The sequence below is a fragment of the Ctenopharyngodon idella genome, chromosome 13 (assembly GCF_019924925.1).
Source record: "Ctenopharyngodon idella isolate HZGC_01 chromosome 13, HZGC01, whole genome shotgun sequence".
NCBI classification, from domain to species: domain Eukaryota; kingdom Metazoa; phylum Chordata; class Actinopteri; order Cypriniformes; family Xenocyprididae; genus Ctenopharyngodon; species Ctenopharyngodon idella.
Window position 1 is genome coordinate 19391368 of NC_067232.1, and position 27997 is coordinate 19419364.

The 27997-nt window shown below is 35.2% G+C and overlaps 3 protein-coding genes across 3 annotated transcripts; 2 read left to right on the forward strand and 1 right to left on the reverse strand.

Annotated features, from left to right (window-relative positions):
* Nucleotides 1-328: 328 nt before the first annotated feature.
* ankrd2 (ankyrin repeat domain 2 (stretch responsive muscle)) lies at nt 329-3418 on the forward strand. Its single transcript, XM_051917308.1, has 7 exons — nt 329-684; nt 844-948; nt 2283-2381; nt 2471-2569; nt 2675-2773; nt 2847-2945; nt 3046-3418. The coding sequence occupies exons 1-7, from the start codon at nt 511-513 to the stop codon at nt 3142-3144; spliced, it is 774 nt and encodes a 257-aa protein (XP_051773268.1). The 5' UTR covers nt 329-510; the 3' UTR covers nt 3145-3418.
* A 3518-nt stretch (nt 3419-6936) lies between these two features.
* On the reverse strand, nt 6937-10909 carry morn4 (MORN repeat containing 4). The gene is made up of 5 exons (XM_051918173.1): nt 10742-10909; nt 10277-10355; nt 9034-9148; nt 8809-8918; nt 6937-8050 (listed from the first exon to the last, which is right to left on the reverse strand). Exons 2-5 carry the CDS (start codon nt 10341-10343, stop codon nt 7902-7904), a joined length of 441 nt encoding a protein of 146 aa, XP_051774133.1. The 5' UTR covers nt 10344-10355; nt 10742-10909; the 3' UTR covers nt 6937-7901.
* Nucleotides 10910-23665: 12756 nt separating this feature from the next.
* On the forward strand, nt 23666-27627 carry nkx1.2la (NK1 transcription factor related 2-like,a). The gene is made up of 2 exons (XM_051917417.1): nt 23666-24381; nt 26365-27627. Exons 1-2 carry the CDS (start codon nt 24182-24184, stop codon nt 26972-26974), a joined length of 810 nt encoding a protein of 269 aa, XP_051773377.1. The 5' UTR covers nt 23666-24181; the 3' UTR covers nt 26975-27627.
* Nucleotides 27628-27997: the final 370 nt, after the last annotated feature.

The following is a 27997-nucleotide window of genomic DNA, read 5'->3' on the forward strand; positions in this document are numbered from 1 at the left end:
GTCTACGAAATGCGCACATGCAAAAGTTGTTGATTGTAGGAAATTATCTAGACCAAAAAAATACAGTGCATGTGATTTCAACAAAGAAACAAAGTTTATTAGTATTTTTGAGAGATAATTCCCAATCAAGTAGAACAAGATGGACCCAGCTGGTCAGGGTTTTGGCTGGTTGGCTTCAGTTGCCCCTGCTGGTAGATGCCATAACTACACCTGTTATCTGTTATTTATTTTGAATGAGTAAAACCTATTTATAACTTTTTTTAAAAAAAATGTATTACTTGCTTTAAAAAAAGAGGCATTGGCTGCATATGCTGTAAAAATGAAGCATGTTAATCATCCGTCAGCACACACTCATGTACATTCACAGAATGCTGTACTAGTAATAATATAAAAAATTGGCATCTCATATCAGTTTGACAAGATTTTCACAATACTGTCAATTAAAATCCATATGAGCAAATTTTATTGTAAGAATACTACATGTGCTGTAAAGACCAGGATTAGTCAGTGATGAAGAGAAGTGAATTCTTCATGCAGGCACAGGAACGAGTGAGGAAGATCTCCTCTGATCTGAGGCATGAGGTCATTGATCTGGGGGGTGCAGAGAATATTATTGAGCTGCGTATGATGAATAAGAAAATCAAGAACAAGGCCAGAGCTTCCGAAGGCCTAATGGATGTTCCTGTGGTGAGGGAAACCCATCTGTCTTTCTTGCCTTTATTATTGTTATGTGTGTTTGAGCATTGCATATAAGTATTATTTTATATTAGTATTGCAAATAAGTTTTATTTTAAGTCTTTTTGCTTTTTTTGAGTGTCAAAATTTGTCTCTGTTGTTTATCAGGGACTTGTTGAACCGGAGGAGTTTTTAAAAGCAGCAGCTCAGGGAAAGATGGAAGTAGTTGAGAAGTTTCTGGAAGATGGAGGAGATCCAAACACCTGTGATGAGGTGCTGTGTGTCTGAAATGACATGTTCTCTCCAGTGTTGTATCAGTGAGATATTATTATAGTAGGGTTTTTTTCTGTCTTTATTTAAAGCTTTAGTAATTTTGTTGTGTTTTGGAAATTTTTATTAGTTATGTTTTGTTGTTGTATGTCTGTATAGTTTTTGTTAATTTTCAGTTCTAGTTTTCAGTTTCAGTTATTTTAGTACATCAAATTAAACTGGTAATACTTTACAATAAGGTCTCATTTAATATTAATTAATGTATTAACTATCATGAACTAACAGTGAGCAATACATTTTTTACATTTATTAGTTTTTGTTAATGTTCGTTAATACAAATACAGTTGTTCTTTATTAGCTCAGGTTAGTTCACAGTGCATTAATGTTAACACATACAACTGTTGATGTTAAAAATGTATTAGTAAATGTCGAAATTAACATTACCTAAGATCAATAAATGTTTTAGAAGTATTAGTCATTCTTAGTTAAGGATACAAAAAAAAACAAACAAAAAAACATGCATTTTGCGGAAGAACATTGTTTTTGTTGTGCTTTGGCTCTGCGTGACTGTACGGATGAATATAGTTATCCTACTGCTCATAAAGCTGACTATCTGGAGACACTGTAGCTATATTAATAGACGCAGTACTTCCTTGAAAATATATTCCAGCACAGTGTAACAACACCCATAATTAAATGACCCTTCACAATAGATAATGCTTTACAATAAACTTTGTTAGAGAGTGACATATGGCAATTTATGTGTTCAATAAAGTACCTTACTTGCATGTTGTGTAATAAAAACAGCATCTCTGCGTTGCTTTTACATTTAAAATACCTCATTTCTCGCCATCTCAGAAAAGCCAAGCCAATGTTGATTCTTGTTTTATTACAAGTTCCGCCATGTTCTCTTTTTGCCAGCAGTCTCTCCTGTGTTCTCCTTCATTATTTATATATATATATATATATATATATATATATATATATATATATATTTACAGGTGATTCCCCAAAGGTTGGAGATTTAGCTGCTCCATGTCAACCTTTCTCACTCATTGTGACTAACTTACGCTACTCCCACACCAAATACACATCAAAGTAGCCAGAGCAACTCTTCTCTATTTACAGATCTTATTGTAAAGTTTTACCATTAAAATAAATGAAAATGAGATATTGTATTGCCAACTGGTTAAAAATTAAATATTAAGTTTTTTATATTTTATTTCAGTTAACATTTTATTTTAAATCAAGTAACATTTTTATGGTTTTAGTTTTAGTTAACTATAATAACCCTGGTTCTCTGACTTTATGATGACTCGCACAACTGTTTTTTATAGTTCAGAAAAACGGCACTCCATCGGGCTGCTCTGGAAAATCATGCTAAAATAGTGGAAAACTTACTGAACAAAGGAGCTGATATCAACTTTAAAGACAGGGTGAGATCATTATAAATGTTTATTAAGTCAGTTAATTGTTATAATGGTGTTGTGATTGTGTTTATTTGCTTTTGTTGTCCCTGGTTTAGCTGGATTGCAGGGCTGTACATTGGGCTTGCAGAGGTGGAAGTCTCTCAGCACTGAAAGTTCTTCAGGACAGGGGAGCTGATATCAACGTCAGAGACAAAGTAATAATGTTTTTACTGGAAGACAAAAATACTGTACAGTACATAAAATTTAAGCTACTGTAAGTATGCCTAACATGGTAAATCTAATTACTTCCTCCCATACAGCTGCTTAGCTCACCTTTACATGTGGCCACACGTACAGGTCACAGCGACGTGGTCCAACATCTTCTAGACAATGGGATCAATATTAATGCCAAAGATTGGGTAACAGAAAACAAAAATTATACGGATCATGCAAATTATAATTCAGTTTAAACATTTCATTTTTCTTTTAAAGGAAGGAGACACAGCTCTACATGATGCTGTCAGATTAAATCGTTATAAAATTGTAAAGCTCCTCATACTGGCAGGAGCCAATATGCAGATCAAGAATGCTGTAAGATCATGCTGGATGAGAAAAAAAAAAAAAATAATAAAATATAATGCAATTTATCATCTAAACAGCTGGATATAAACACTTAATTTGTATGTTTCAGGAGGGCATTACAGCCACTGAACAGGTGAAGCAATGGCAGTTTGACACCAAGGAGACACTGGAGAAACTGGAACAGATGAGGGAGGTTGGTCTGGCCTGACAGACACATGGAGATGCATTGGATTCATTAGAGCCGCTGTGAACAGGTGCATGGCTGAGAACAACCCCACCTCTGCCTGAGTAACTATTTGCTTTCTGTGTTAATTAGTGGTGAAAAGTACCTGTCCTCACTCAGTATACTGGATGAATGAGGGCTTAGAAAAGAGTTTCATTGATTTTTTTAATAAAAAAAAAATGAGGCTTATATTTTAATAAAACCATAAAATATAATATTTTTGTATTTTAAAAGGCATTGCGTTGATCAGATTATATACATTATTAAATACAAAACTGTCTAATCGATTAATCACCATTAACTGCATCTAACATAATATAATCTAATATAATCTAATATATATATATATATATATATATATATATATATATATATACACACACACACACACACACATATATATATACATACATATATATATATATATATATATATATATATATATATATATATATACACATAGAGAGAGATGTGATTAACAGATTTGACAGCACTGATATATATGCAACCCCTTCAGCCATGACTTATTCACAATACAGCACCAGCCTTGAATACAAAAATACAAATATTAAAGCCAAGATGTAACAATGCAACTTTCATGAAGTAAACTCATACTAAAAGCCTTCCTTTCACCGGAAAAAATAGTCCCTGATCCTGAACCGCAACAGAAGTTACATTATTACGCCATTAGATGGCAGCAAAGACTGTCTTTATGAGTGAATCAATCAGTAGCGAAGACTTTTACATTGAAAAGACTGAATTGTTGTGAACACGGAACAAGACGCAACTGACAAATGCTTTGACTAGCGCTGTCAGTCACGGGAAAACCCCTTAACTGTTAAAAGGACAAGATAATACATCGGACATTTAAACAGATTTTTTATTATGAACATAGGACTGACCTGAAGGAAAATGCTAAATCTGAATGCAGGTAATAAACTCGCTCAATCGATCTCTTTCTCTCTATACTCTTCTACATAATACAGTAAGCGTCAATGACCAATATAAATTGAGAACATACAGTTTACGTTGCTAAGAGTGGTTGCTAAGGGTGTTGTGTAGTGATACACAGAACCGTTGGGTGAAACAGTCATAGCATGAATAAAACACAGCTATTGACCAATCAGAATCAAGGACAGGAACTAACCGTTTTATAAAAAAAAAAAATACACACTCACATGAATTTCAAGCCTAAATGTTTATAATACTGTAAATGATCTGATCAAGTTATTACAATGCCTATATATATATATATAGGCATTGTAATAACTTGATTAGATCATTTACAGTATTATAAACATTTAAGCTTGAAATTCAAATTTTGAACAGGTGATCAATTTAATGTTTTGTATTTCTTATTATAAATATCTTAATGTTGGTTATTATAAATGCATTACTCAGGTGAACTTGTAACTTAAGATTGTGTGGTTAAGAAATGGTTGATGCATTATATTATAAATCTCAGGATGGTTGACACTATTTGGATGGACATTTTGAATATTAGTTTCTGAATTGTGAAATGCATACGCAACATTTTATTTGACTTTTGCATAACATAGCTTTCATATGAAACATATTTAACATGTTATAGTTTTGTCACTGGCTTATTGTGCCAGTACAGCTTCATTGCTGTGCATAGTTTCCTGATGCATCAGATGACATGGCTTTGGATGGAGGAAACTGATATGCCTGTGTGTGACAGATACGTCGTCTGTGCTTTATAATGACAATTCGACAGACAGAGCCTAAAAGCAAACATTTAATTAATATATTACTAATATGATTGTTTATGAATAAACAGTCCAGCTCTTTTTGCTTTGTAGTTACACAGTGTGTTTTGCTGCTGTATTAGAGATGTAATCCATGGCCGGGCTCATCCAGTTCCCAAACTGATCTCTTGGCCTGTTGTCATAAAGGGTTTCCCTGTGTCACTGGCAGACTCGCTGATAGAAACATCACACAGTGTGCCTGTGAATCATTTGATTAACAACATTTGTTTTATGATTAGAAAGCTTTTAGTCACACACTGCATTTAGCGGTTGAAGCTCTGTGTCATTCTGTGTCTTGAGACATGGAATAAAAGGCTACATATGTTTAAATATAAAAGGTAATGCATTAAGGAATTATTTTGGAATAACTCATACACTACCATTCAGAAGTCTGGGGTCAGTGAGATATTTTTGTGTGATAGTTGTAATATTTCAAAAGATATCTATTTCAAATAAATGCTGTTGTTTTGAATTTTCTATTCAGCAAAGAATCCTGACAAAACAGTTTTTATCATTGTTAAAGGGTTAGTTCACCCAAAAATGAAAATTCTGTCATTATTTACTCACCCTAATGTTGTTCCACACCCGTAAGACCTTCGTTCATCTTCAGCACACAAATTAAGATATTTTTGATGAAATGTGTGAGCTTTCTGGCCTCCGATAGACTGCAACGTTATTACCACTTTCAAGGCCCAGAAAGATAGTAAAGACATCATTAAAATAGTCAACGTGACTGCAGTGGTTCAACCTTAATGTTATGAAGCGATGAGAATACTTTTTTTGCGCAAAAACAAAACAAAAATAACTTTATTCAACAGATTCATATCTCCCCTGTCATACGTGTGATGCTAACGCAGGAGCCGGCCAATCCTGTGCCGGCATTCTGACGTAGAACCCAGAAGCGCTGCACGTAAACAGCACAGGAGACTGACAGGGGAGAGATGAATTTGTTGAATAACTAAGTCGTTATTTTTGTTTTGTTTTTGCACACAAAAAGTATTCTCGTCCCTTCATAACATTAAGGTTGAACCACTGTAGTCACATGGACTATTTTAACTATGTCTTCAATTTAATTTGTGCTCTGAAGATGAACGAAGGTCTTACGGGTTTGGAACGACATGAGGGTGAGTAATTGACCCTTCGCAGGGAGTTTGATTGACAGGAGATCTAACCAAACAAAACGCCAAATCCGCCATTATGTCCAGCAAAAAGTTAAGGGAGTTATTGTTTAAATTTCTTTAAAAAATTACAATATTTGAAATGTAAGACTTTGTTTCATATTGAAAGTAACCTTCTCTGTCTTGTCTGTCGAGGCGCTGTCAGTGTCCTCTTTGTTCCGCATGTACCTTTTTCACTACATGAGAACATGATGTGTGGCGAGAGAACGGGCATGGCTCGTCGGACATAGCAACAGTAACTAAAGGGGGCGGGTCTTTGCGAACGTTCAATCAATGACAGAATTTTCATTTTTGGGTGAACTATCCCTTTAATAATAAGAAATGTTTCTTGAGCAGCAAACCAGCATATTGAAATAGGTGTATTTGACTTGAAGTGGCGCTGCACAGACCGGTCAGTGTATGATATCATAGTTTAAGACCAGACAGTTCCTATGCTTTCGAAATCGCTCTCGCGCTACTTTTAATGTCATACACCGATCGGCCTGCACAGCGCCGCTTCAACACTAATGATTTCCAAAGGATCATGTGACACTGATGACCGGAGTAATGACTGCTGAAAATTCAGCTTTGCATCACAGAAATAAATTATATTTTAAAATATTTAAATAGAAAACATATATTTTAAGTTTTAACAAAATTATAGAATAATACAATTTTTAATGTATTTTGTACTGCATCAAATAAATGCAGCCTTGGTTGAACATAAGAGACTTCTTTCAGAAACATTTGAACGGTAGTATATGTCTCATATGAATGATTGTATATTTGTATATTCAAATCTTACGTAGGGCAAAATCTTATGGCAGAATAAGCATGACAAAAAAAATTGATCAGGTTGTGTTTTCTGACTTTTATTTCACTTTATTTTTCATGTCAGTCTTTTGATTCTCTGTTCAAATAAATAACAGTGCAAAATTATTTTTGGTGTCAGTATATTTTAGATGATAGTGACTAAGGCTTCTGTCTGACACTGCGGATGATGAGAACAGTGAACCATTAGCAGTCAGTTCGGAAAACAAAGTAAACACACATAAATCAGTCATCAAACATTTGAAGTGAATGTATATCTGCCCAGTGACCCAATACATTTTAAATAATTTCAAATAGTTTTCTGTAATGTACATAACTAAAACCATTATTTCACAATATCCTAATGTGTTAGTAAATCATAATATTCTCATTTTAAATGAATGAAATTAACAAATAAATAATAAAATAAGACAAGTTGCTGAATTTTCCCTCACCGCTGTTTTACATCGGTAACAAGAAAGATTTTAATCCAGCAATACTGACATTTAATGCAATAACTAAGGCAAATGTGCAATGAAGAAAATGTTGATTTGTAACACAAACAGCTACAATAGTAAAGGTAAAGTCAAACATACTGTAAGTGATACAATCGCAGACGCAGACTTACAAAGGCAAATTGAGTTCATTTACCAAAAACACCTTCATCTGACCACACTTCGAGTACCTGCAGTGCCACTGATGGTGACTAGAGTTCACCCATGCCTCCATAAAAAATGTCCATAATTTTGTGATGTTTTAAGCCACAGAGGAAACCAAGGCAGAGCAACAATGTGAGCGAAATTGAGACGTGGGGAATGGAAAAGCTTTCATCCATCCCTGAGGGTCTGATGAGTCTCACATATTTTGGAGCTCCGTGGTGTGGTGAAGGCAGAGATCACCCCTGAACGCAGATCCACAATCGGCTTTGCTCGCTTTACTTGTGACTGTACAATCCTTAATGTACTCAGGGGCCTGAGTTAGGGGTGCTCTCACTGAGGTCAGTTCGTCATACAGAGAGGCCGCGGGCAGTGGATGCTGAGTTCTTGGCTCTCTGCACCACAGCCTGACACTTTTCACGTTTCAGAAGCTTGTTGTTCTCAAACACTCCCTCATTCCGTGGAGCACCATGGGAGCCATCTGGGAAAGTCAGCAGCCCTATACAAAGGAAATAAGACCACATTTACTCATGCTATAAATCTTCACACATCCTGAATTTAGCTTATAATCATAGTGAACACCTAATGTCAAATATATGAACAATAAGTAAAATAAATACTTTTATATCCAAGAGCAATTCTCATTCTGACTAGGTATGTTTACATGCATTGATTTTTGTCAATCGGAATGAATAATAACTGTAGTTTATTAAATATTCAGACACTGACCAGTTCGTAAGGCGAGTCGTAAACAAACACAGGCACGTTCGAAAGATGTAAAACGAATGTAAACCTACTAGTGCTGTCAAACGATTAATTGCATCCAAAATAAAAGTGTGTGTTTACATAATATATGTATGTGTACTGTGTATGTATATATTTAACAAAACATATATTATATATAATATAAATTATATATATATATATATATATATATATATATATATACACATACACACACATGTAAATATTTCTTAAATATATATGTATATTACATATATATATTTGTATATACATGTATATTATGTAAACATTAAGCATATTTTGGATGCAGTTAAATGCGATTAATCGTTTGACGGCAATAAACTGTTGAATCCGATTGAGAAAATAGTCTGTTTTAAGTGTTTGCATGCTTCATTTTTTCCTGTTGATTGGATTATTTCAGGTCTACACCACTATCAATCCGAACGGAATTTCATTCGGATTGAGCTCAGTCTCATGATTGTAGTTACTGGAAAATTAAGGTGGAATATTTACCATATCCTTCTACACGGCCACTTTTGAATTCCCCTTCAAATTTCATCCCGTCAAACCTGCTGAAGATTCCGACACCTTGGAATTTTCCCTGGGCAAATTCACCTTCGTACCTGTTGTTAAGAAATGGTGTTGTTTTCCATGTAACTATTCTTACAGTATCACTGCCAACGTGTTCATCTCAGTTTAAGTAGGTACGCTTTTTAATCTGATCACACGTTCACTCACCTGGATCCATCGGGAAAGACTAACACCCCTGATCCATGGAACAGGCCATTCTCAAAGTGACCTTTATAACAGGTGCCATCAGCAAACTTCAGCTCACCCTTACCGTGCCTCCGACCTGCACAGTAAACACATTGCTTCACATCTTAACACTGAGTTTCCGTCCAATATACTATTTCTATGGACCACCTACATGTACATACCACCATTTCTACATGTTATGACAGAAATAAACCTTTATTATATATATATATATATATATAAAGTTTCACATCTGTGTCCCTTGCCAACACTGTCAGATATACAGTGCAACTGAAATCAATTATGCTTACATTTTCTGTAGCAACCACAGTATGTCATCCAACACCCAAATTATTAAAAAAAAAAAAAAAAAACACAAAATTTCCATAATTTTAAGTCAGTTGGTAGCTGGCAAAAGAATAATGTAAGAGTTGTCAATATTGTTAAGTATAGAATATTTAGATAGATTTATAGACTTGTTTTCGTAACTCAGAGATGACCCATATAAGAGTAATCCAAAATAATTCAATAACCTTTTCATTTTGAATGTAGCTTGTGTTATTATGTAATTATAGATAAATTGTGACCCTGAACCACAAAACCAGTCATAAGTCGCACGGGTATATTTGTAGAAATTGCCAACAATACATTGTATGGGTCAAAATGATTGTTTTTTCTTTTATGCCAAAAATCATTAAGATATTAAATAAAGATCATATTCCATGAAGATATTTTGTAAATTTCATACAGTATATATATATATATATATATATATATATATATATATATCAAAAATGTATTTTTGTGAGTGGATAGGTGTTGCTAAGGACTTAATTTGGACAACTCTAAAGGCGATTTTCTCAGTATTTTGATTTTTTTTTTTTTTTTTTTGCACCCTCAGATTTCAGATATTTAAATAGTTCTATCTCGGCCAAATATTGTCCTGACAAACCATACGTCAATGGAAAGCTTATTTGTTCAGCTTTCAGAGGATGTATAAATCTAAAAAAAATGTACCCTTATGACTGGTTTTGTGGTCCAGGTCACAGTTATGAAACAGCAAAAATGGAAAATGTAACACACAAAAAAATGTAATTGTTTTGGCAAATAGAAAATTAAGTAATAAATAAAAGTACAGCATTTAAAACACGTGACGACCTGCCTCATTTATGAAAAATGTCCTGAGAATTCACAAGTAGTGCAAAGTGTGTAAGAAATGTCTTGCCTTCCTTCCATTCTCCGGTATATTCTTCTCCACTGGAATAAGTGAAGGAGCCCCTGGTTAATGTCATACCTCCACCAAGCTGCAGACAAAACAAATGAATATTAAGGAGGCAGAATTAACATAATAGAATCAAATGATGATAAACAGAGATAACTTAGACCAAACCAATTATTTCATATATTTATGTATAGTAAAATAATGAATAGGACATCACCTATGCCCACACACAAACATATTATGTGCTATATATCCTAATGCTCAATATAATAGCCTGTGGTAAGTCACTTTCACCCAGCACTGTATCATTAATAGTGTAACGCATCATTTACACTGAACACGTTAAAACATTTACGGACTGAAATAAAGCAGCGGCAGCGATGACGTCACCCCGCCTCTTATTAGCAGCCTGTGTAAACCGGCGCTCTGTGTTTCGACGCAGTTTCATTAGAGGAAGGTTTAATTTACCTGTTATGTTTCTGTGCAGTCTCAAAAGCATGAAAACCCTTCGCTTTGTTCAGCGGGTTTGCAGAAAGAGAATCGGTTTATAGCTCGCAGTCACCGGTCTTACGGTTCCTCTCTCTCTGAATCTCTCTCCCCTTGAAGATCTCGCGTTGTTTTACTGTGTGCTTCTCTCAGCGGTGGATGTGGACTGAGCGCTGATTGGCTGATCATGGCTAGGAATGTGATCTGTGAAATGTGATATGGACTCTTCGGTGTTGTTTACTAAGGCATGTATATAACTGTTAGTACTTCTCATATAAGGTTTAAGTATTTGAACAAACCACATTTTTTTAACTCGAGGCAGTTAATAGCCATCCAGAACACCCTGGCAACTGCTTAGCAACAACCTGTCAACCACCCACAACACCGAGACGGTGACAGGAATTGTAAGAATGTAGTTTATATTTTGATATAAGGAGCCGTGTCTTATGCGTACTGTATGTAAGTTAACAGTGCAATAAAAACTTTTGAGAATAGATTTGACAAATAAACGCAAATATGTCCAAGGGGCCATTAAACTTAATTTAAGTAGGTCCAAAGTAAGTTTCAACTTCCTGAAAGTTTGTTTGTAATTGAGCGTAATATTTTGAGGTAACTTACAGTGCCACTTGAAAGTTTGTGAACCCCTTGCAGAAAAAATAAAAGAGATAATACAAAATGCATGTTATTTTTTATTTAGTACTGTCCTGATTAAGATATTTTACATAAAAGATGTTTACATATAATGCACAAGACAAAAAATAGCTGAATTTATTAAAATGACCCTGTTCAAAAGTTTGTGAACCATTGGTTCTTAATACTGTGTGTGGTTACCTGGATGATCTACGACTGTTTGTTTGTTTTGTGATGGTTTTTCATTAATCCCTTGTTTGTCCTGAGCAGTTAAACTGAGCTCTGTTCTTCAGAAAAATCCACCACGCCCTGCAGATTCTTCAGATTTCCAGCATCTTTTGCATATTTGAACCCTTTACAGCAGTGACTGAATGATTTTGAGATCCATCTTTTCACACTGAGGACAATTAAGGGACTCAAACACAACTATTAAAAAAGGTTCAAACATTCACTGATGCTCCTGAAGGAAGCACGATGCATTAAGAGTCAGGGGGGTGAAAACTTTTGAACAGGATGAAGATGTCCAAATTTTTCTTATTTTGATTAATCATCAATTGTCTTCATTTAGTACTGCCCTTTGGAAGCAACAGAAGATACCTACATGTTTCCCAGAGACAAATTAAGTACAATTTACCTTGATCTTCAAATTCAAAAAGTTTTCACCCCCCGGCTCTTAATGCGACGTGTTTCCTTCTGGAGCATCAGTGAATGTTTGAACCTTTTTTATTAGTTGTGTTTGAGTCCCTCAATTGTCCTCAGTGTGAAAAGATGGATCTCAAAATCATACAGTCACTGCTGGAAAGGGTTCAAATATGCAAAAAATGCTGAAGAATCTGCAGGACCTGGAGGATATTTCTGAAGAACGCTGGGCAATTTAACTGCTCAGAACAAACAAGCGACTCATGAACGCCCGTCACAAAACAAACAAACAGTCGTAGATCATCCAGGTAACCACACACAGTATTAGGAATCAATGGTTCACAACTTTTGAATGGGGTCATTTTAATAAATTCAGCTATTGTTTTGTCTTGTGAATTATATCTAAACATCTTTTATGTAAAATATCTTACTCAGGACAGTACTAAATAAAAAATAACATGCATTTTGAATGACCTCTCTTATTTTGGCATTCTAATTAAGACATTATTTGGTGCTTAATGAACCTCTTTTTATTGGTGAGGACTAACACAGATGTTTTATTATTTTTCTGAGGAACTTGGTTTTCACATTTAACGTTTTACTCCATATTTCTCAATTCAATTTTTTGCTCACGCACATACTGTGTAGGTTTAAAGATTACAAGACGCTATTAAAAATTCCCACTATTGCGAGAAAAAATATAGTTCATTTAGCACACTGTATAGAACTGTACCTTATAGGGGGACATGTTGTGTAAGTTGTCACAGTTTGAACCTCTGCTGTTCATTGACAGTGATTCAAGACTGATGCCTTATATTGAAATGAGTTGCTATATATATTTAAGTAAAAACAGCATCTTATACAATATATGTGCATTTAATATCTAATAGGCTACATGTTTTTTTCAGCTATTTTAAATTGTGAACAATTAAAAAAAGCAATTCAGTAAAATCAATGAAATATATTTTTGTTCAGTAATTTTTCTTTTGTATTTTGAGATAATTTTATGTTACTAATTAATATTTATGCAAAAATTATGATAATTTTTTTCCCCATTGAAAATAATACACTTTTTTTGTATTTCTTTTTTTCCAATTAAATCTGTATTTCATGTTAAAATAGAGATAAGGACTTTAAAATCTAATTTTTGAAGGCAAATTAGTATCATCTAGTGGGAGTAAAAAAAGAAAAACATTTGTAATGCCATGGTGTAACCACTAGATTCATATATATATATATATATATATATATGAAAAAAATTGCTTTGTGTTACAGTCACAGCAGTTCATATATGTTTGGGGGTGAGTGGTGTGTGGTGGTTTTGCACTCTTCACTGTTGTGTGATTTTTTTTTTCTGTGTCATGGCTGATTCATAGATTGTACCCCTCAAAAATTGCTCTCTTTTTTCATATTTTTCGTATTTCCCATTCATTTCCTATGGCGGTAATTTTTGATCTCAAACAACACAAATGTGACTATTTTTTTTTACAACCATTTAGCTTTTTCGAAGCAAGTCCACAAATTTTTTTTTTTTTTTTTGGTCACATAGCAACTGCCACAAAAGTCACAGTTTCGTACCATTCTGGTGAAGTAGCAATTTTTAAAAATTAAAAACATTTTTTTTTTTTCTGTCTAAAATGACCGAACGACACCAGAGGGTTAATGAAATTGTAACATATTAAACACATGTGACAACTTGCCCAACTTGATATTTTTGAAAAATCCCTGTTTTTGTATGGTTTTATTGTTTTCACTTTATTTTTACCTCTTAGTTACTGAAATATAATCATTGTGACAACTAGCCCCAGTTTCCCCTATAGTGACGTACTCTCTCTCTCTTTTTTTCTCTCTCAGGCCATTTAAATTGACCTGTGTCATTGCATCCTGGAGAGATTTGAACGCATATGCCCTGACAGCTGATCTCTTCATAAAACACAGCACCACAGGGAGCCATTTATGACCGTCGCTATAAACACCAATAGGTTGGTAATGAGAAATGTCGATAAAAATCTCACCCTGGAGATCTATTACCTTTAATGTTAAAGATGAGTGGTTCTCGCTTCCAAACAACAAAAGTCCCATTTCTTAAATATGGTGCAATATATCAAACGCTGTCAGCACAACGTTGACAATCGTGACTACGCATTTGTGTTTGCATGTAGCACAATGTTTATATTTTATAGGAAGATAAAACGTATGGAATGGTAGCTAAAACCGTATACTAATTGTAAGGTAATTTATTGTCTATAGAAGTTTTCAAACTTCATTGCTTTATCCTAAAGACCATGAACAAACACTCACACACCGTATAATGGGGTATAATTTGGTCTCTGATGATTGTCCTTCACTGGTAGTAAATCAGCATGGCAATAATGCCCCAGGGAAATGGGCAGTAGAGTCCATATGCCCCAGAGTCACAGGATGGGCCCTGCAAGCATCACTACACATGAGTGCCCATCCAGCACAACATGAGGACTGACCACACTACGAGCACACATCATTACGATATAGAGGCTGCTCTCCTTGCAAGAAAAATCGCAAAGGTCAACTTCTAAAGCAGGAAGGATGGTGGAACAGAGGTTGTTGACGAGGGTCGTCTCACTGACCGAGCCTAAATTGACCTATAATTCTCTGCAAGCCATAACATATGAGGAAAGTTTGTCGTACGTGATCGGTGCATTCAACATCAAGGTTAGAGAAGTCATGCTATCACACTCCGGTTCTAAATCTCCAGTCCCCGAGTGGAGACAGGCTTTTATTTCATAAGCAATTGCATTATCCATTAATCTGCCCTCTTTGTGATAAAAAAGATAGGATTATTAAAGGACGTAGTTTTCGCTGGAAATCAAAATTTACTTTCAGAGCCCATCATATGCTTTATTTTTTTAGGTGTCAGTCATTATTTATAGCTTTATTTCTCAACAATTAGGCAGTGTAGGATATCTTGATGTCATAAATTAGTTTAGGTTATATTTTACCATAAAGAATGTTCTTAGTCGGTTTTATATTGACTCATTCTTTTATACACCTAAATATTCATAACTTTATACTGTTGCATGTAAATAAATAAGGTGTTAGTGCTATAAATTTATTGTTTTATTAGTATTTATTAATATTTAATTTTTTATTATATGTTAGATGTTTGTCTTATATCTGAAGCCCAAAGTATACTTAACTTCACTTTTTACGCATATGCGAGGGTCAGCGTACAGTGCGCGTGACGCGAATTTCGTCATCAGAAAAGTACGCGCATACTGTACAAGCACAGCTGGATTTTTGTAATGCGCAGGTTGCATATGCATATTTATTTATTTTTATTTATTTATTTATTTATTTATTTGCAGTAATTAGTTTATCCACAAGGTGGCAACCATGCCTTGGGGCCATCTGTTCACAAGGTAGTTGAAGAAAAACTGCATAAACAGAACAGATTGGTGTCATAAGAAATTGTGTCCCCCCAGGAATCGGGTCTTCTTTAGGATCCCGAATGATCCCATTGGTTCAATAGACTTTTAATGGGTAGTATTTTTAGTGCCTGTTTACAATTACAAAATTATCATTTATATCATTTAAAATGTTTTATAATGATCATTAATGTCCTTTAAATTACATGGTTCATATACTAGTATATAACTGAATTTATAGGTTGAGAAATCATGCATTTCTCATTCTTACTGTTTTTTTTGTTTTGTTTTTTTTTTGTTAGTGTATGTACTAGAATAGCATACATCTACCGATTAGCCTGCTAGCTTAGCTTATACACCACACATTTGAACTTACCCAACATATGTGTTAAATGTCAAAATATTACAGTTATTATAATAACTGTGTAATAAGTTTGTATTATTATTCGTGTCATTTGTCGTATTATTATAATTATTAATAGGTCATCTAATGAAAGAATTTACATTATATTAGGTATGTCATGGTATATAGTATTTTTTGTATTATATAACATATATTACTATGCAATGGTGTATTATTAATATTATGTTTATCAGATGTAAGAACTTACATTATGTTTTTTTATTACAGGTATGTTTTGCTTCCAATATAGTTCCCAATTACATGTTTCAAATTAATGACGTTTGTGTGTACTTAGCATGACAATTAATTTATTAAAATTGTATTATGGTATTATTATATACTGTACCACATCATTATTATTGTGTGAAATTAATATGAAATTACTTTTACAGAACATAGTGTGTTGCAACTTTTGATCAGGCATTACCGCCTGGGTCCTAAAGGAGACTCGATTCCTGGGAGGGGTTTCTCATGACACCGGAAGGCATGCAAGCTACAGCAACAATGGAGGCCAACATAGACGAGAGATTGTGCGAAGAAGTTAGAAAGTACCCTCATTTGTACAGCTCTTGCATGAAAGAATACAAAGATGTTTACATGGGTTGTAACTGGTGACCAGAGATTGCTCAAAACGCATGTGTCAAACGCCTGTGTATGCGTACGGGTCAAATGAAGTATACTTTGCAAGGCTGTGCTTCGGCGCACACATAAAAAAGAAGTATACTTTGCGCTTTAGTGTAAATAAAAGAGTCATATTTGGGACATTTTGTGATATCTCATCATGTTTAGAGATTCCTTTCAATAGCATTTACATTTACATTTACATTTAGTCATTTAGCAGACGCTTTTCTCCAAAGCGACTTACAAATGAGAATAGTAGAAGCAATCAAATCAACATGAGTACAACAGTATGTAAGTGCTGTGTCAAGTCACAGTTTAATCAGTAAAGTGCTCATAGCAAGGATTTTTTTTTTTTTTTTTTTTATACACAAATAGATGGAAAAAATAGAAATTGAAGAAAAGAAAGATAAATAAAAAGTAAGTACTACTATTACTGGGTCAAGTGTATTACTGGGTCATTTATGCGTTTAGCATTTAAAATGTCTAAAAGGGATTAGCTTATGCTACATTGCTTTGATTTTGCCTTGTAGACACACATAGACCAAAAATATAAATGTTAGAAACATATGAAGCTCAAGGTCAAGAGGAGAAAAAATTATTTGTGTGATGTTAAGTTCTCATCTGCAGTGTTTTTTATGGCTACATTTTACAGTACAGGAAACATGCACACGTTCACACACCTTTTGCTTGTGGCATAGCCGTAGACCTTCCTGGGTGAAAAAGAACAATTAGAGGAGAAATGAGGGCAGAATCACTGGGGGAAATGGCTGGTGAAGACTTTATTGATTAGTAAGGACTGCCTGATCTTGTGCTCAGTATAGCAATTATGCTGGTGTCAACAGAGAGCAAAGCTATAAAAGACCTTCACCTCAGCCGTCTAGTGCCTAAACACAGCATATGATCATACATGTAGAATACATCCATTTTCCATGATGGATATTTAATGACAATTGAAATTAAATGATTCTTTGAGTACTGGGACAAAACATGCTAAAGAACTGAAAAAATAAAAGTTTTTGAATTATTTTGGATTAAATCTGCTAAACATATTCATTTAAGTTTTGATGCAGACTCCTTATAATTTAATTCATATCAGACCTGGCTGAAGACAGAATTTGAAACAGATTTTATATATTTTCATAAATATTGGAAAGTCATGGAAAAAGGAAGGGGCAATGAAGTAGCTATTGAGTTATGTTCGAGAACAGATGGTTTTAAATAAATGATACATTTACAAAATGCTAGTTATCATCTCTGATTATTTTCAAAATGGAAATGTTGCTTTTATTTTCGCATAATTGCAGATAAGATTGTGGGACATGTTTTGTCCCATGTCTCAAGAAACAGTGCATGCCAATTTTAAGACAAACAATCTACTAACAAAACAAACCAACAAAACAATCTGAAGGTGAGGGAACCGTTGGATGTTTTGAAGGGACAAACACAATCTGTTTCCTCCACAAATAGAGATGAATTCAGTTGTGCCTCCTTCCACTCCATCAGCCATGCCTGACCAGGTCTGCCCAGTGTCTCTCTCTCTCTGAACAGCCATAACCATTAATCCCAGACACCCTATTTATACTGCCTAATTGTGATGAGTATGAATTATCAATTATAGTGAGTACCTAATTGCCCTTCATAAAGTCAGCCTCCCCTGGCTTTAAAGAGGGCTGTTTAAATGTTACTAATAGCTCTCTTCTTTACATGGAGAATATATCTTCATTTTTGAGCTCGCTGAGCGTGAGAGTCGCTCGTAATTTAAAGGGGCAATTGAGGAAAGGCGTGCAGGTGGTTCCAGGGGGACTCGTTAAGATTTAATGAATTATGATGTGACCTTCTGCGAACAATGAGCAATCAATGCAAGCGCTGAGTGACAGAACATCACATCGACTGCGGCCCATAACCTCGAACCGTGTGTAATTCTTTCTTTTACACTCTACATTAGCAGTGCACTAACCCAAGTGTCCATTCACAGAAGACTCTGTGATTATGCTGCAGTCCTAAAGGCATCCTGTCTCTCTGTATAGCATCTGGGGTTACACTTGATCTTAGCCAATGAAGTCTGGCACCTCTGCATACATTTAGTATGTGCATCTCTAAACACCTGACACAAAACATAGATGTGTGTGCACTTCCAGTGTGACAGCAGTCAATAGAAATATACACTGCTCACAGAGTCCTGTCAGTTCTACTGACATTGAAGGACCACGGAAGAGATATAGCGGAAGGCAGAGGTAAATTCAGGTTTTTAGAATAAGATTTCCTTTCACCCACCATCACGTAATTAGGGAATTACGTTTTAAGGAAGATCATTTTATTTGATGACCATTTTTTTTTAACATCATCTCATTTTATGTCATTTTCTGTCAGTCTCAATTCAATTGTGTGGCAAGTTTCTATTCTATTCTATTCTGTTCTGTTCTGTTCTGTTCTGTTCTGTTCTATTCTACCGATGTCAAACTTTTTTCCAGTCACCACTTTTTTCCAAACATCACTTGTTTTTAAATTATTTTCTCCATTTGTTTCTCTCACAAACAGAGACCATTTCACTTCAGCTTAGGTTAAGATTCAACATATTTTATTTGTTTTATTTATTTAAGGTATTTTATTTTTACATTTTATTTTTAACCATTATGACATTTTTTGCCACTTTCCACCAGCCCCAGTTTGGAAGTCAAATCTCTTTTCTTTTCTTTTCTTTTCTTTTCTTATGGAAGCTCTGCACTGCTTGGTGGAAAAAAAAAAGAAAACTTATGGTGAGGGAGAAAAAAAAGACAACTCTTTGACATAACTCGTAATTTCAACATAATAACTCGCTATTTTGAGATATTAAATCGTTATTTCAACATATCTCGTTATTTCTAAATAACTCTTTTTTTCAACATAACTTGTTATTTTGAGATATTAAGTCGTTATTTCTACATATCTCGTTATTTCGACATCTCGTTATTTCGACATCTCGTTATTTCGACATATCTCGTTATTTCGACATATCTCGTTATTTCGACATGACTTAATATCTCAAAATAACAAGTTATTTCAACATAACTTTTTATTTTGAGATATTAAGTCGTTATTTCGACATCTCGTTATTTCGACATATCTCGTTATTTCGACATGACTTAATATCTCAAAATAACAAGTTATTTCAACATAACTTGTTATTTGAGATAAGTCGTTATTTCGACATATCTCGTTATTTCGACATCTTGTTATTTCGACATATCTCGTTATTTCGACATGACTTAATATCTCAAAATAACAAGTTATTTCAACATAACTTTTTATTTTGAGATATTAAGTCGTTATTTCGACATATCTCGTTATTTCGACATGACTTAATATCTCAAAATAACAAGTTATTTCAACATAACTTGTTATTTTGAGATATTAAGTCATTATTTCAACATATCTCGTTATTTCGACATAACTCGTTATTTCAACATAACTTATTTTGAGATATTAAGTCGTTATTTCGACATAATATCTCGTTATTTCTACATAATATCTCGTTATTTCAAGATATTAAGTCGTTATTTTGACAAAACTTGGGGGGGGGGGGATTTTTTTTCCACCAGCTCCAGTTTGGAAATCAAATTTCTGTTCTATTCTATTCTATTTCTATTTCTATTCCTATTTCAGAACCAGTGTCAAACTTTTTCCATTCGCAAGTTTTTCCAAACGCCTATTGTTTTTATTGACAATTTTAATAAAATTATTATTTTCTCCATTTGTTTCTTTCATAAACAGACCAATTCAATTCAGCTTAGGTTAAGATTCAAGGTACTTTATTTGTTTTATTTATATAAGGAATTTTATGTCATTTTATGTCATTTTCCAGAAGCACCAGTTTGGAAACCAAATCTCTATTCTATTCTATTCTATTCTATTCTATTCTATTCTATTCTATTCTATTCTATTCTATTCTATTCAGAACCAGTGTCAAACTTTTTTCCATTCACAACTTTTTCCAAATGCCTCTTGTTTTTATTGACAATTTTAAGAAAATTATTTTCTCCATTTGTTTCTTTCACAAATAGAGACTAATTTAATTCAGCTTAGGTTCATATTCAAGATATTTTATTTGTTTTATTTATTTAGGAAATTTTATTTTATTTTTAACCATGATGCCATTTTATGTTATGAGTAGAAATCAAATCTCTATTCTATTCTATTCTATTCTATTCTATTCTATTCTATTCTTATATCCAGGAACTATGTAGGGCTTTGTTTCAGCAATATATTATGGCTGGATTTTCTGTAGTTGTCTTTTCTAATGTAAACATGTATAAAGTCTGTAGAGTGAACTGACCTTTACCTCAGGGAAGGAATGTGTGTTTGTAAAAAGGGGGCCAATGTCCATGAATGTGTGACAATGTCCCCTGGTGTAATTGCCCTCTTTTGCTATGATCCAGGCCCTTAACAAATCACCCAGCCACTTTCCACATCTGCTGCATGTCAGCATCTGCCAGACGCGCTCACCCGTCCCGGACGCTGCCAGCAAGCCTTCATTACGCCTGCTGCTGAACAGGTAGAACCGTTTGTGCAATTACCAAACAATGCTACCGACCTTGTGTTCGTCTAGATGTCCTAAAACATCACTCTCATATAATGCCCAAAAGTTTTGCTGTAATGATTTCTGTCCATTATTTTTTGACACATATGCACAGTAATTGGTTTCCAGCTCCTTTATGTTCACATGTTTTATAGGATTCAAAGGCTTTCTTAAAGATAATTGTGAGCACTGTTTAACATGTATTGTGCAATTTATTTTAGATGAATTTTAAAAATTCTGCAAATTGAATGCATTTAAATTACATGCAATTAGTGTACTTTTATTGTATTCTGAAATGTTGTTGTCAGCTACAGTAGATTTGCACTTTCTGATGGAAAGAGGCAGCAAAAGAATTGTTAAAGTTTAGATAAGTTTTATGCTTTGGTTCTGTGTGAATGAAATGAGTACACAAGAATCAACACAGTTGACTAGTCACAATGTAAAGGCAACTGTAAATAGTATATGCAATGATGATAAGACTAATCACAATTCTGTTGATGTACGAAAGGAGACCAATTGCAAATCTGTATGCAAATACTATGATTCCATCATGTCACCTAGATTTTTTTTTTAAAAATGTTGAAAACTTCAATACCAGATTTACTAAAAATAATAGTTTACAAAAGCGGAATAGCAATTACGTTTAAATTATGTTTTTGCTCAAACAAAGCACTCGCATCGCTTCATAAAATTGAGGGTAAACCACTGGAGCCACATGGATTACTTTACTGATGTCTTACCTTTTCTGGGCCTCGAATGTTTAAGTTGCGTTGGATCTCAATGGAGGGACAGAAACCTCTCAGATTTCATTAAAAGTATCTTAATTTGTGTTCCGAAGATAAACGAAGGTCTTACAGGTTTGGAACAACATGGGGGTGAGTAATTAATGACATAATTTTCATTTTTGGGTGAACTAACCCTTTAAGGCTGAAATTATACAAAACAAAAGTTATATGGAAAATCTGTAAGAGCTTTGGGATAAATTAACTGTAGAAATTTACCTGAACAGAACGTTTAAGGGAATATCAAAGCAATGCTGCTTTTAAAGCACTGTAACAAGCATCACTTTTCAGAGACTGATAAGTTAAACTCTTTACACCCCTCATAAGATTTTTAAAGTCTCTTCTCCCCATTTAAAGAGGGGAATCCACAGGCTTTTAGTGCTCTGAAGTTGTAATCTTCAAAAGAGTGACATTTCAGCAGTTTCCCATTCTATTGTCCATCTGCACTCTGGATAGAATAAAGGGACAAAGTCAAACAAAGAGTACATGCCCATTCGTAAACAGAGCTCCACCTCAAGACGAGACTACATGAATGATTCGACGTTTAGCAGACCTTCCTGATGCTCTGATGAGTTTATGGATCAGGAGGTGGGGACACTGGAACAGTGGGGCGGTTTGTCCGTAAGTGTGCCCCTCTCCCCAGGCAGTGCACCCAAAGATTTCCTCTTGGCCCCAGCAGCTGCTGTCCTCAATTTCTCCACCTTACCTCTTGTGTGTTCTTTATCTCCAGTACCTGAGTCTATGTTGTGCCCCCTGGGCCACACTTTTGTGCTTTGGTGCTGTGTAAACAGATGTTCATAGTGTCAGGCCTTCAGAAAGGAAGTTGTAAACTTGCAGGAAAGACTTCAGCCTCTATTCTTATGGAGCTCACTCAGTGCAAGCCACTGGGCTTAGACATGCTAATGCAAGCAAACAGTCCCTGTTCGGACAGTGATCGTCTGAAGTTTGACCATGTTACGACCACAAAATATACACTGCAGGCTGCCAGCAAACAAGCAGAAATGCAACTGAATGGCAGCACAGGGGAGGTGGAGTCACTCTGTTTCATAAAGGAGAGGAATAAACATCTGTGATCTGAGGTTTGGACAAGGTTTGGATGTGAGTATTTGGACACTTAAAGCCACTTAAAAATGTTTCAATATCTAACTAAGTGTGGCATTTTTGTAATTTTTTGGACGTATGAAGATAGTTCACCTCAGGTTCATGGTGTAGTTAATCTTCATATCTTAATTTAAAATGAATGAAATTTGGGTTGGTATTTTGTTATCTAATGCAATGACATTCATACATTTTTAAGGGTTGGTTCAACCAAAATTGAAAATTCTGTCATTTACTCACCTTCATGTTTTTTTCGAACCTATGATTTTCTTTCTTCTGTGGAACACAAAAGGAGATATTTTGAACAATGTTGTGGTCAAAACAGGATTGAACTCCATTTACTTTCATTGTTTTAACAAGAAAACACAAGACATTTTTCAAAAGATCTTTTTTTGATGGCAGACTTGTCATTTTTATGTTAATGATCCCTGTAAGTGTGTCCCCTGTAAATAACTCAGCCTGTACGGCTGTTTTAGCTTTTCTGTCTTGTGAAATGAGTCGGTATAGCTTTATTTTCATGTATGTATTTTGGGGAACAGAATAAGAGAAGTAAATCACTAGCAGCAACAGTGGCGCCTCATTTATCAGCGCCGGACACACGTTTATTGATCTATCCCAAGCTTTGGTAGATTGATGCCACGTAGTGAATGTGAAGATACTGCATGGCTTAAGCTATTGACTTCATGAAATAAGCCAACACACTGTATACTGACCACATATAGGCTAATACACAATTTATTTGCCAGAAAAAGTCTTTGACAGCAATATTGGCAGTTTTATTGAGGGGTGCAAAGATAACATTTTTCATTTGTTACTGAAACTGTTACTTTTTAAATTATTTTTGTCAGAAATCACAATATCTCTGATAAATACATTTGAGTATCATATAGCTTGGTCAAGAAGCTTATACTGTGTAAAAATGTTCTTGAAAGGGTTCTTTGCTAAACATACAGTAACGAACACTGAAGAGTCTAGGCTATATAAGGTTTAGATGCAACAGTTTTTTGAGTTATGCCACTTGTCAGCCTGGGAACTTGTCCATATTGTATTGATTGAAATGAGCGCAGGTTTAAGTACCGACTGCTCTCAGCCAATCGAAAGGGATCCCGTTAAACGCTCGTGTTCACGCGTCTCCTCTAATGGACCTGTTAAAGAGCTCAAGCACACCTTCATCCACTGACATCTGACCGAAGCGCCTCCGATCCGACGAGAAGCTGCATCCACTTTATGTGCCTGCTTAGTAAGAGAATACAGAAATAAGATATCAGAAATACTACTGGAATCTGCAAAATGCTTGAATATCAGGAGTCCGGAATGAAAACAACATCAGGTCATCGGATTTCCTTTTCAATTATTGACATATTGGATCCCAAAAAGTTCACAAGTAAAAGGACAGCAGAGAAAGAACGGACATCATCTTCAGAAAACATAGAATTTGGAAGTTTGGAGGAACAGCGGAACGGGAAAGTCAGTCCTGGGCACGGAGAATCGCTTTCCATTTGCAATATAGGTGAGGAAATTCATAATAACAAAACCAGAGTGCGAATTATGTGGTGAATTAGGGGGTTAACTTTTGAAATAATTTATGTCAGTAGCTTTTTTGGGGCCGCAATTTATTGAGCTTCATCTCACATTTTAAACAAATCACTAGTAAATGATGTGTAACTCTATAATTATGTTACAAATAATGCTTAGCTTAGGCTACGTGATACAGGCAGAGATTGAGCAGCTGTTACTATGGTTACCTTCTGACGATCGCAAGTTGTGCGCGCGAGTGTATCTTTAGCTGGCTGACTTAAATCCAACTTTTGTAGTTACCGAAACATTGTTCTGAAACGCTATTGGAACGTAACTTATAGCCTATTCTTAGTCTACATGTTAAAATAGCCAAATACATAGGCTATTTTTGAGACAAAGCCTACACAACCGTGTCTTTTGGGGTTACACCTTAGAGGTGCCATATCCTCTATAATAATTATGGAAGGAAAAAAAAACACTAAATTCTTATTATTTTGTAAAATAGGCCCACGTCTAGGTTTGTGTGAATTATTTTCACATAGACTTAATAGTAAAATAAATAAACATAATGTTTTTCACTGTAGATCTCCTCCAAACAGATCTTTTGTGTAATGTATCATGGAAGAATTTGACCTTCCTCTCATTTCCAAGACCGCGTTTTCTTTAAGCAGGCGCAGCTGAGTAAGTGATTGCCATTGGGACAGTCAGGGCAGATAATTGTTTAAATCGTCCCATTGAGGATGCCTGCGCTCACTTTGATCGATATCCCATTACTGGATGCTGCATATCTCCCTCCAGCAGCTTGCGGCTCCAAACTTCAAACCCCTGCCATGTCTGATCCCAAATATCGTTCGATTAAAACTTCCCTTTAAATAGATGACATTTATCGATCTGCCGACAAATATGAAACTCCATTAGCGCGTCATGGCTGGATGGCAGAGCTGGATTTAACTAGGGTTTCTTTCCGCAACATGACATTTGAGGCGATTTGTGATTTAGAAATTGTTGAGGGATTATGGCCCATTCCACGCCAGTCTTTCCCTGAAATCCACACACAGTTACAGCCTCCTCTACAGGACTTTTAGTAGCCTATACAGCGCTCCTCACATTCATTCGTTTAATCTTCAGCACAAGCACATGTATAGCTGCCAGTTACCCAAGACTTTCTTCAGCTTATCACTGGATAAGATTTATTTTGATAGCAAATTTCTTATCTTTTTTTTTTTTTTTTTTTTTTTTTTGTAGGGCCTATTATAAATTGTTAATGTAATTTTTGATTGCGAAACTGCATTTGAAGGCTACGCATATTACAGGTCATTTTGCCTATTACGCCTATTATCAGTTGAATTTTATGAATTCTGTATTGTGTAGGCTACTTAAAGGCCTTATTAGGTTTATGAACTACATTACCTGAATAATTGGAAATTCTGATTAGGCCTATTATTAATGTTAATAAAGTCCTTCTGAAGCGAAGCGATGCGTTTGTGTAAAAAATTATCCATATTTAACAAGTTATGAAGTAAAATATCTAGCTTCCGCCAGACCGCCTTCCGTATTCAAGTTATGAAGAAAGTGTAAACTGGCGCGACGCCAGTTTACACTTAAGCTTTTTCCGTAAGTTGAATAGGAAAGCGTAGGACGTAGCGTAAGCTTTTTGAACTGCTAGAGTTTTACAGTTTTACTCTAAATAATAGGTAATTAATGCTGGTCAAAACAACAAACAGAACACTATCAACGCCTAGCAACCAGCCAGAACACCCTAGCAACACTCTGTGTCTATCCGTCTTACTTTAAGGCCTGTAATCAATTTCAAGCTTTTAAAATGGATTTAAACTTTCAGATAAGGCAAGCTATAGCCTAAGGTCACATGTGTTAGTTTTGTTGACTTCTTCGGTTTTACTAAAATGTAATACAATTTACTACTAAAAACATAACCAGACATGTCGATTTTTACTGACAGGAGATCAATCAGCTGATGACCATCAAAGTTGCGTCAGACTGCATCCTCCTGATCCCGATGTTGACTTGGACTCATCAACCTCGCTCAGAAGCTTAAGATCGGGCTTTTCTCCTTGTGAAGATCCGGATGAAGCAGCTGAAGAGAGAATCACTCCAGCGCCGGATGATGTGTCGCGTCAGCGGCGGCGTCGGTCAGATCACAGCTGCGCGAAGCCGCGGCGTGCCAGAACCGCGTTCACCTACGAACAGCTGGTGGCCCTGGAGAACAAATTCCGCGCCACACGTTATTTATCCGTATGCGAGCGACTAAATCTCGCGTTGTCCCTGAGCCTGACTGAAACCCAAGTCAAGATTTGGTTCCAGAACCGAAGAACCAAGTGGAAAAAGCAGAACCCTGGTGCCGAGAGTTCCCTGCAACCCGGCACGAACTCTCTGCCCAACATCAGCTCGACCTGTGGGTCCACATCTGCCCTCCACCCGACATTTAGCACCGGGAACGTGATCTTTCATTCCAGCCCGGTGCACCTGGCATCTTCCGGTGGGCTCTTGCATCCGTTTTTGCCTGATGGCTTTCTTCAGCCAGCATTCTTCCCTCCACACTTATGAAGTCTGAAAGAAGGAATAGACTATGTGTAAATGTGAATTCATAAAGTGGATTACTTGTTCAATGATCCTCAGCAGGATGGGACTGTTCTTGGCTTGATGTAGCCTAATAATTGATTAGGCCTCAAATTAATTTAGATATCACTTTTTCACTGACAGCTGTGAGCAGAAACATAGTTAAGATGGACCAAATCTTTGGTCTCAAGAATGATAAATCCGAAAGATATCTTCTCACAAATGCAATTGTATATATGTGTATCTTCCTTTTGTATATATTGTTGGTGTCAGAAGTTTGATATTACTGTGGATTAATAGCATAAAATTCTTTAAAGATCTTGAAATTAAAGACATTGATGTTCATTACAATGTAGAAACATGTTAATGAGGTCATCAATAACAATAAAATCTGAATGTTATTCTTTTTTTTTTTTTTTTTTTTTTGTATCATTCAGATATAGGCAAAGATGTATTAACCACTCTGAATATCTGTAATAGTAGATTTATTTATTTTGTCTACACAATACATAATACCCAGATAGGTTACATTGTCTATTGTCTTCATAAACACTAGATGGCGTCACCTGAAAACTTAAAAAAGAGATTGAGTCTTCATTATTTGAGACATTTATGAAATTGTTTGCATAAATGATGGTGCATAAAACAAAACGTAAACAGCTAGGCTACACGAATTAAATAAAATAGTAAAATATATAAAATATGTATGTCACCCCGGAGATCTACATTTGATAAGTATGCAATTTAAAGTATGCAAACAAACCACACTATGTATGTATTATTCTTACTTGCTGCAGTATTTAGTTTGCATTTGTGTTGAAATTGAATAGTGTGTATATTGTGCACATTTTTTTCTGTCTAGATCAATGAAGCAGCATGAATAACAGCTTTAAAGTGTACGAGATCAAGAGGGCCTGGGAAATATTGATCTGAGTGGCACTGCAGGCAACTAGTACATTACACAATACTATAACACAATTCGACCACTAGAGGCCAGTGCGGAATCAGATG

Bases quoted from the DNA above. Each gene is read 5' to 3' on its own strand.
- ankrd2 (XM_051917308.1), top strand. From the start codon at position 511: ATGAAGAGAAGTGAATTCTTCATGCAGGCACAGGAACGAGTGAGGAAG. The intron at 949-2,282 runs GTGCTGTGTGTC...TGTTTTTTATAG, and splicing joins ATCCAAACACCTGTGATGAG to TTCAGAAAAACGGCACTCCA. The intron at 2,570-2,674 runs GTAATAATGTTT...CCTCCCATACAG, and splicing joins ATATCAACGTCAGAGACAAA to CTGCTTAGCTCACCTTTACA.
- morn4 (XM_051918173.1), bottom strand. From the start codon at position 10,343: ATGACATTAACCAGGGGCTCCTTCACTTATTCCAGTGGAGAAGAATAT. The intron at 9,149-10,276 runs GCAAGACATTTC...TTTACTGTGCAG, and splicing joins TACCGGAGAATGGAAGGAAG to GTCGGAGGCACGGTAAGGGT. The intron at 8,051-8,808 runs GTAAATATTCCA...TCCTTTGTATAG, and splicing joins TGGCCGTGTAGAAGGATATG to GGCTGCTGACTTTCCCAGAT.
- nkx1.2la (XM_051917417.1), top strand. From the start codon at position 24,182: ATGCTTGAATATCAGGAGTCCGGAATGAAAACAACATCAGGTCATCGG. The intron at 24,382-26,364 runs GCTTTCCATTTG...TCGATTTTTACT, and splicing joins AGTCCTGGGCACGGAGAATC to GACAGGAGATCAATCAGCTG.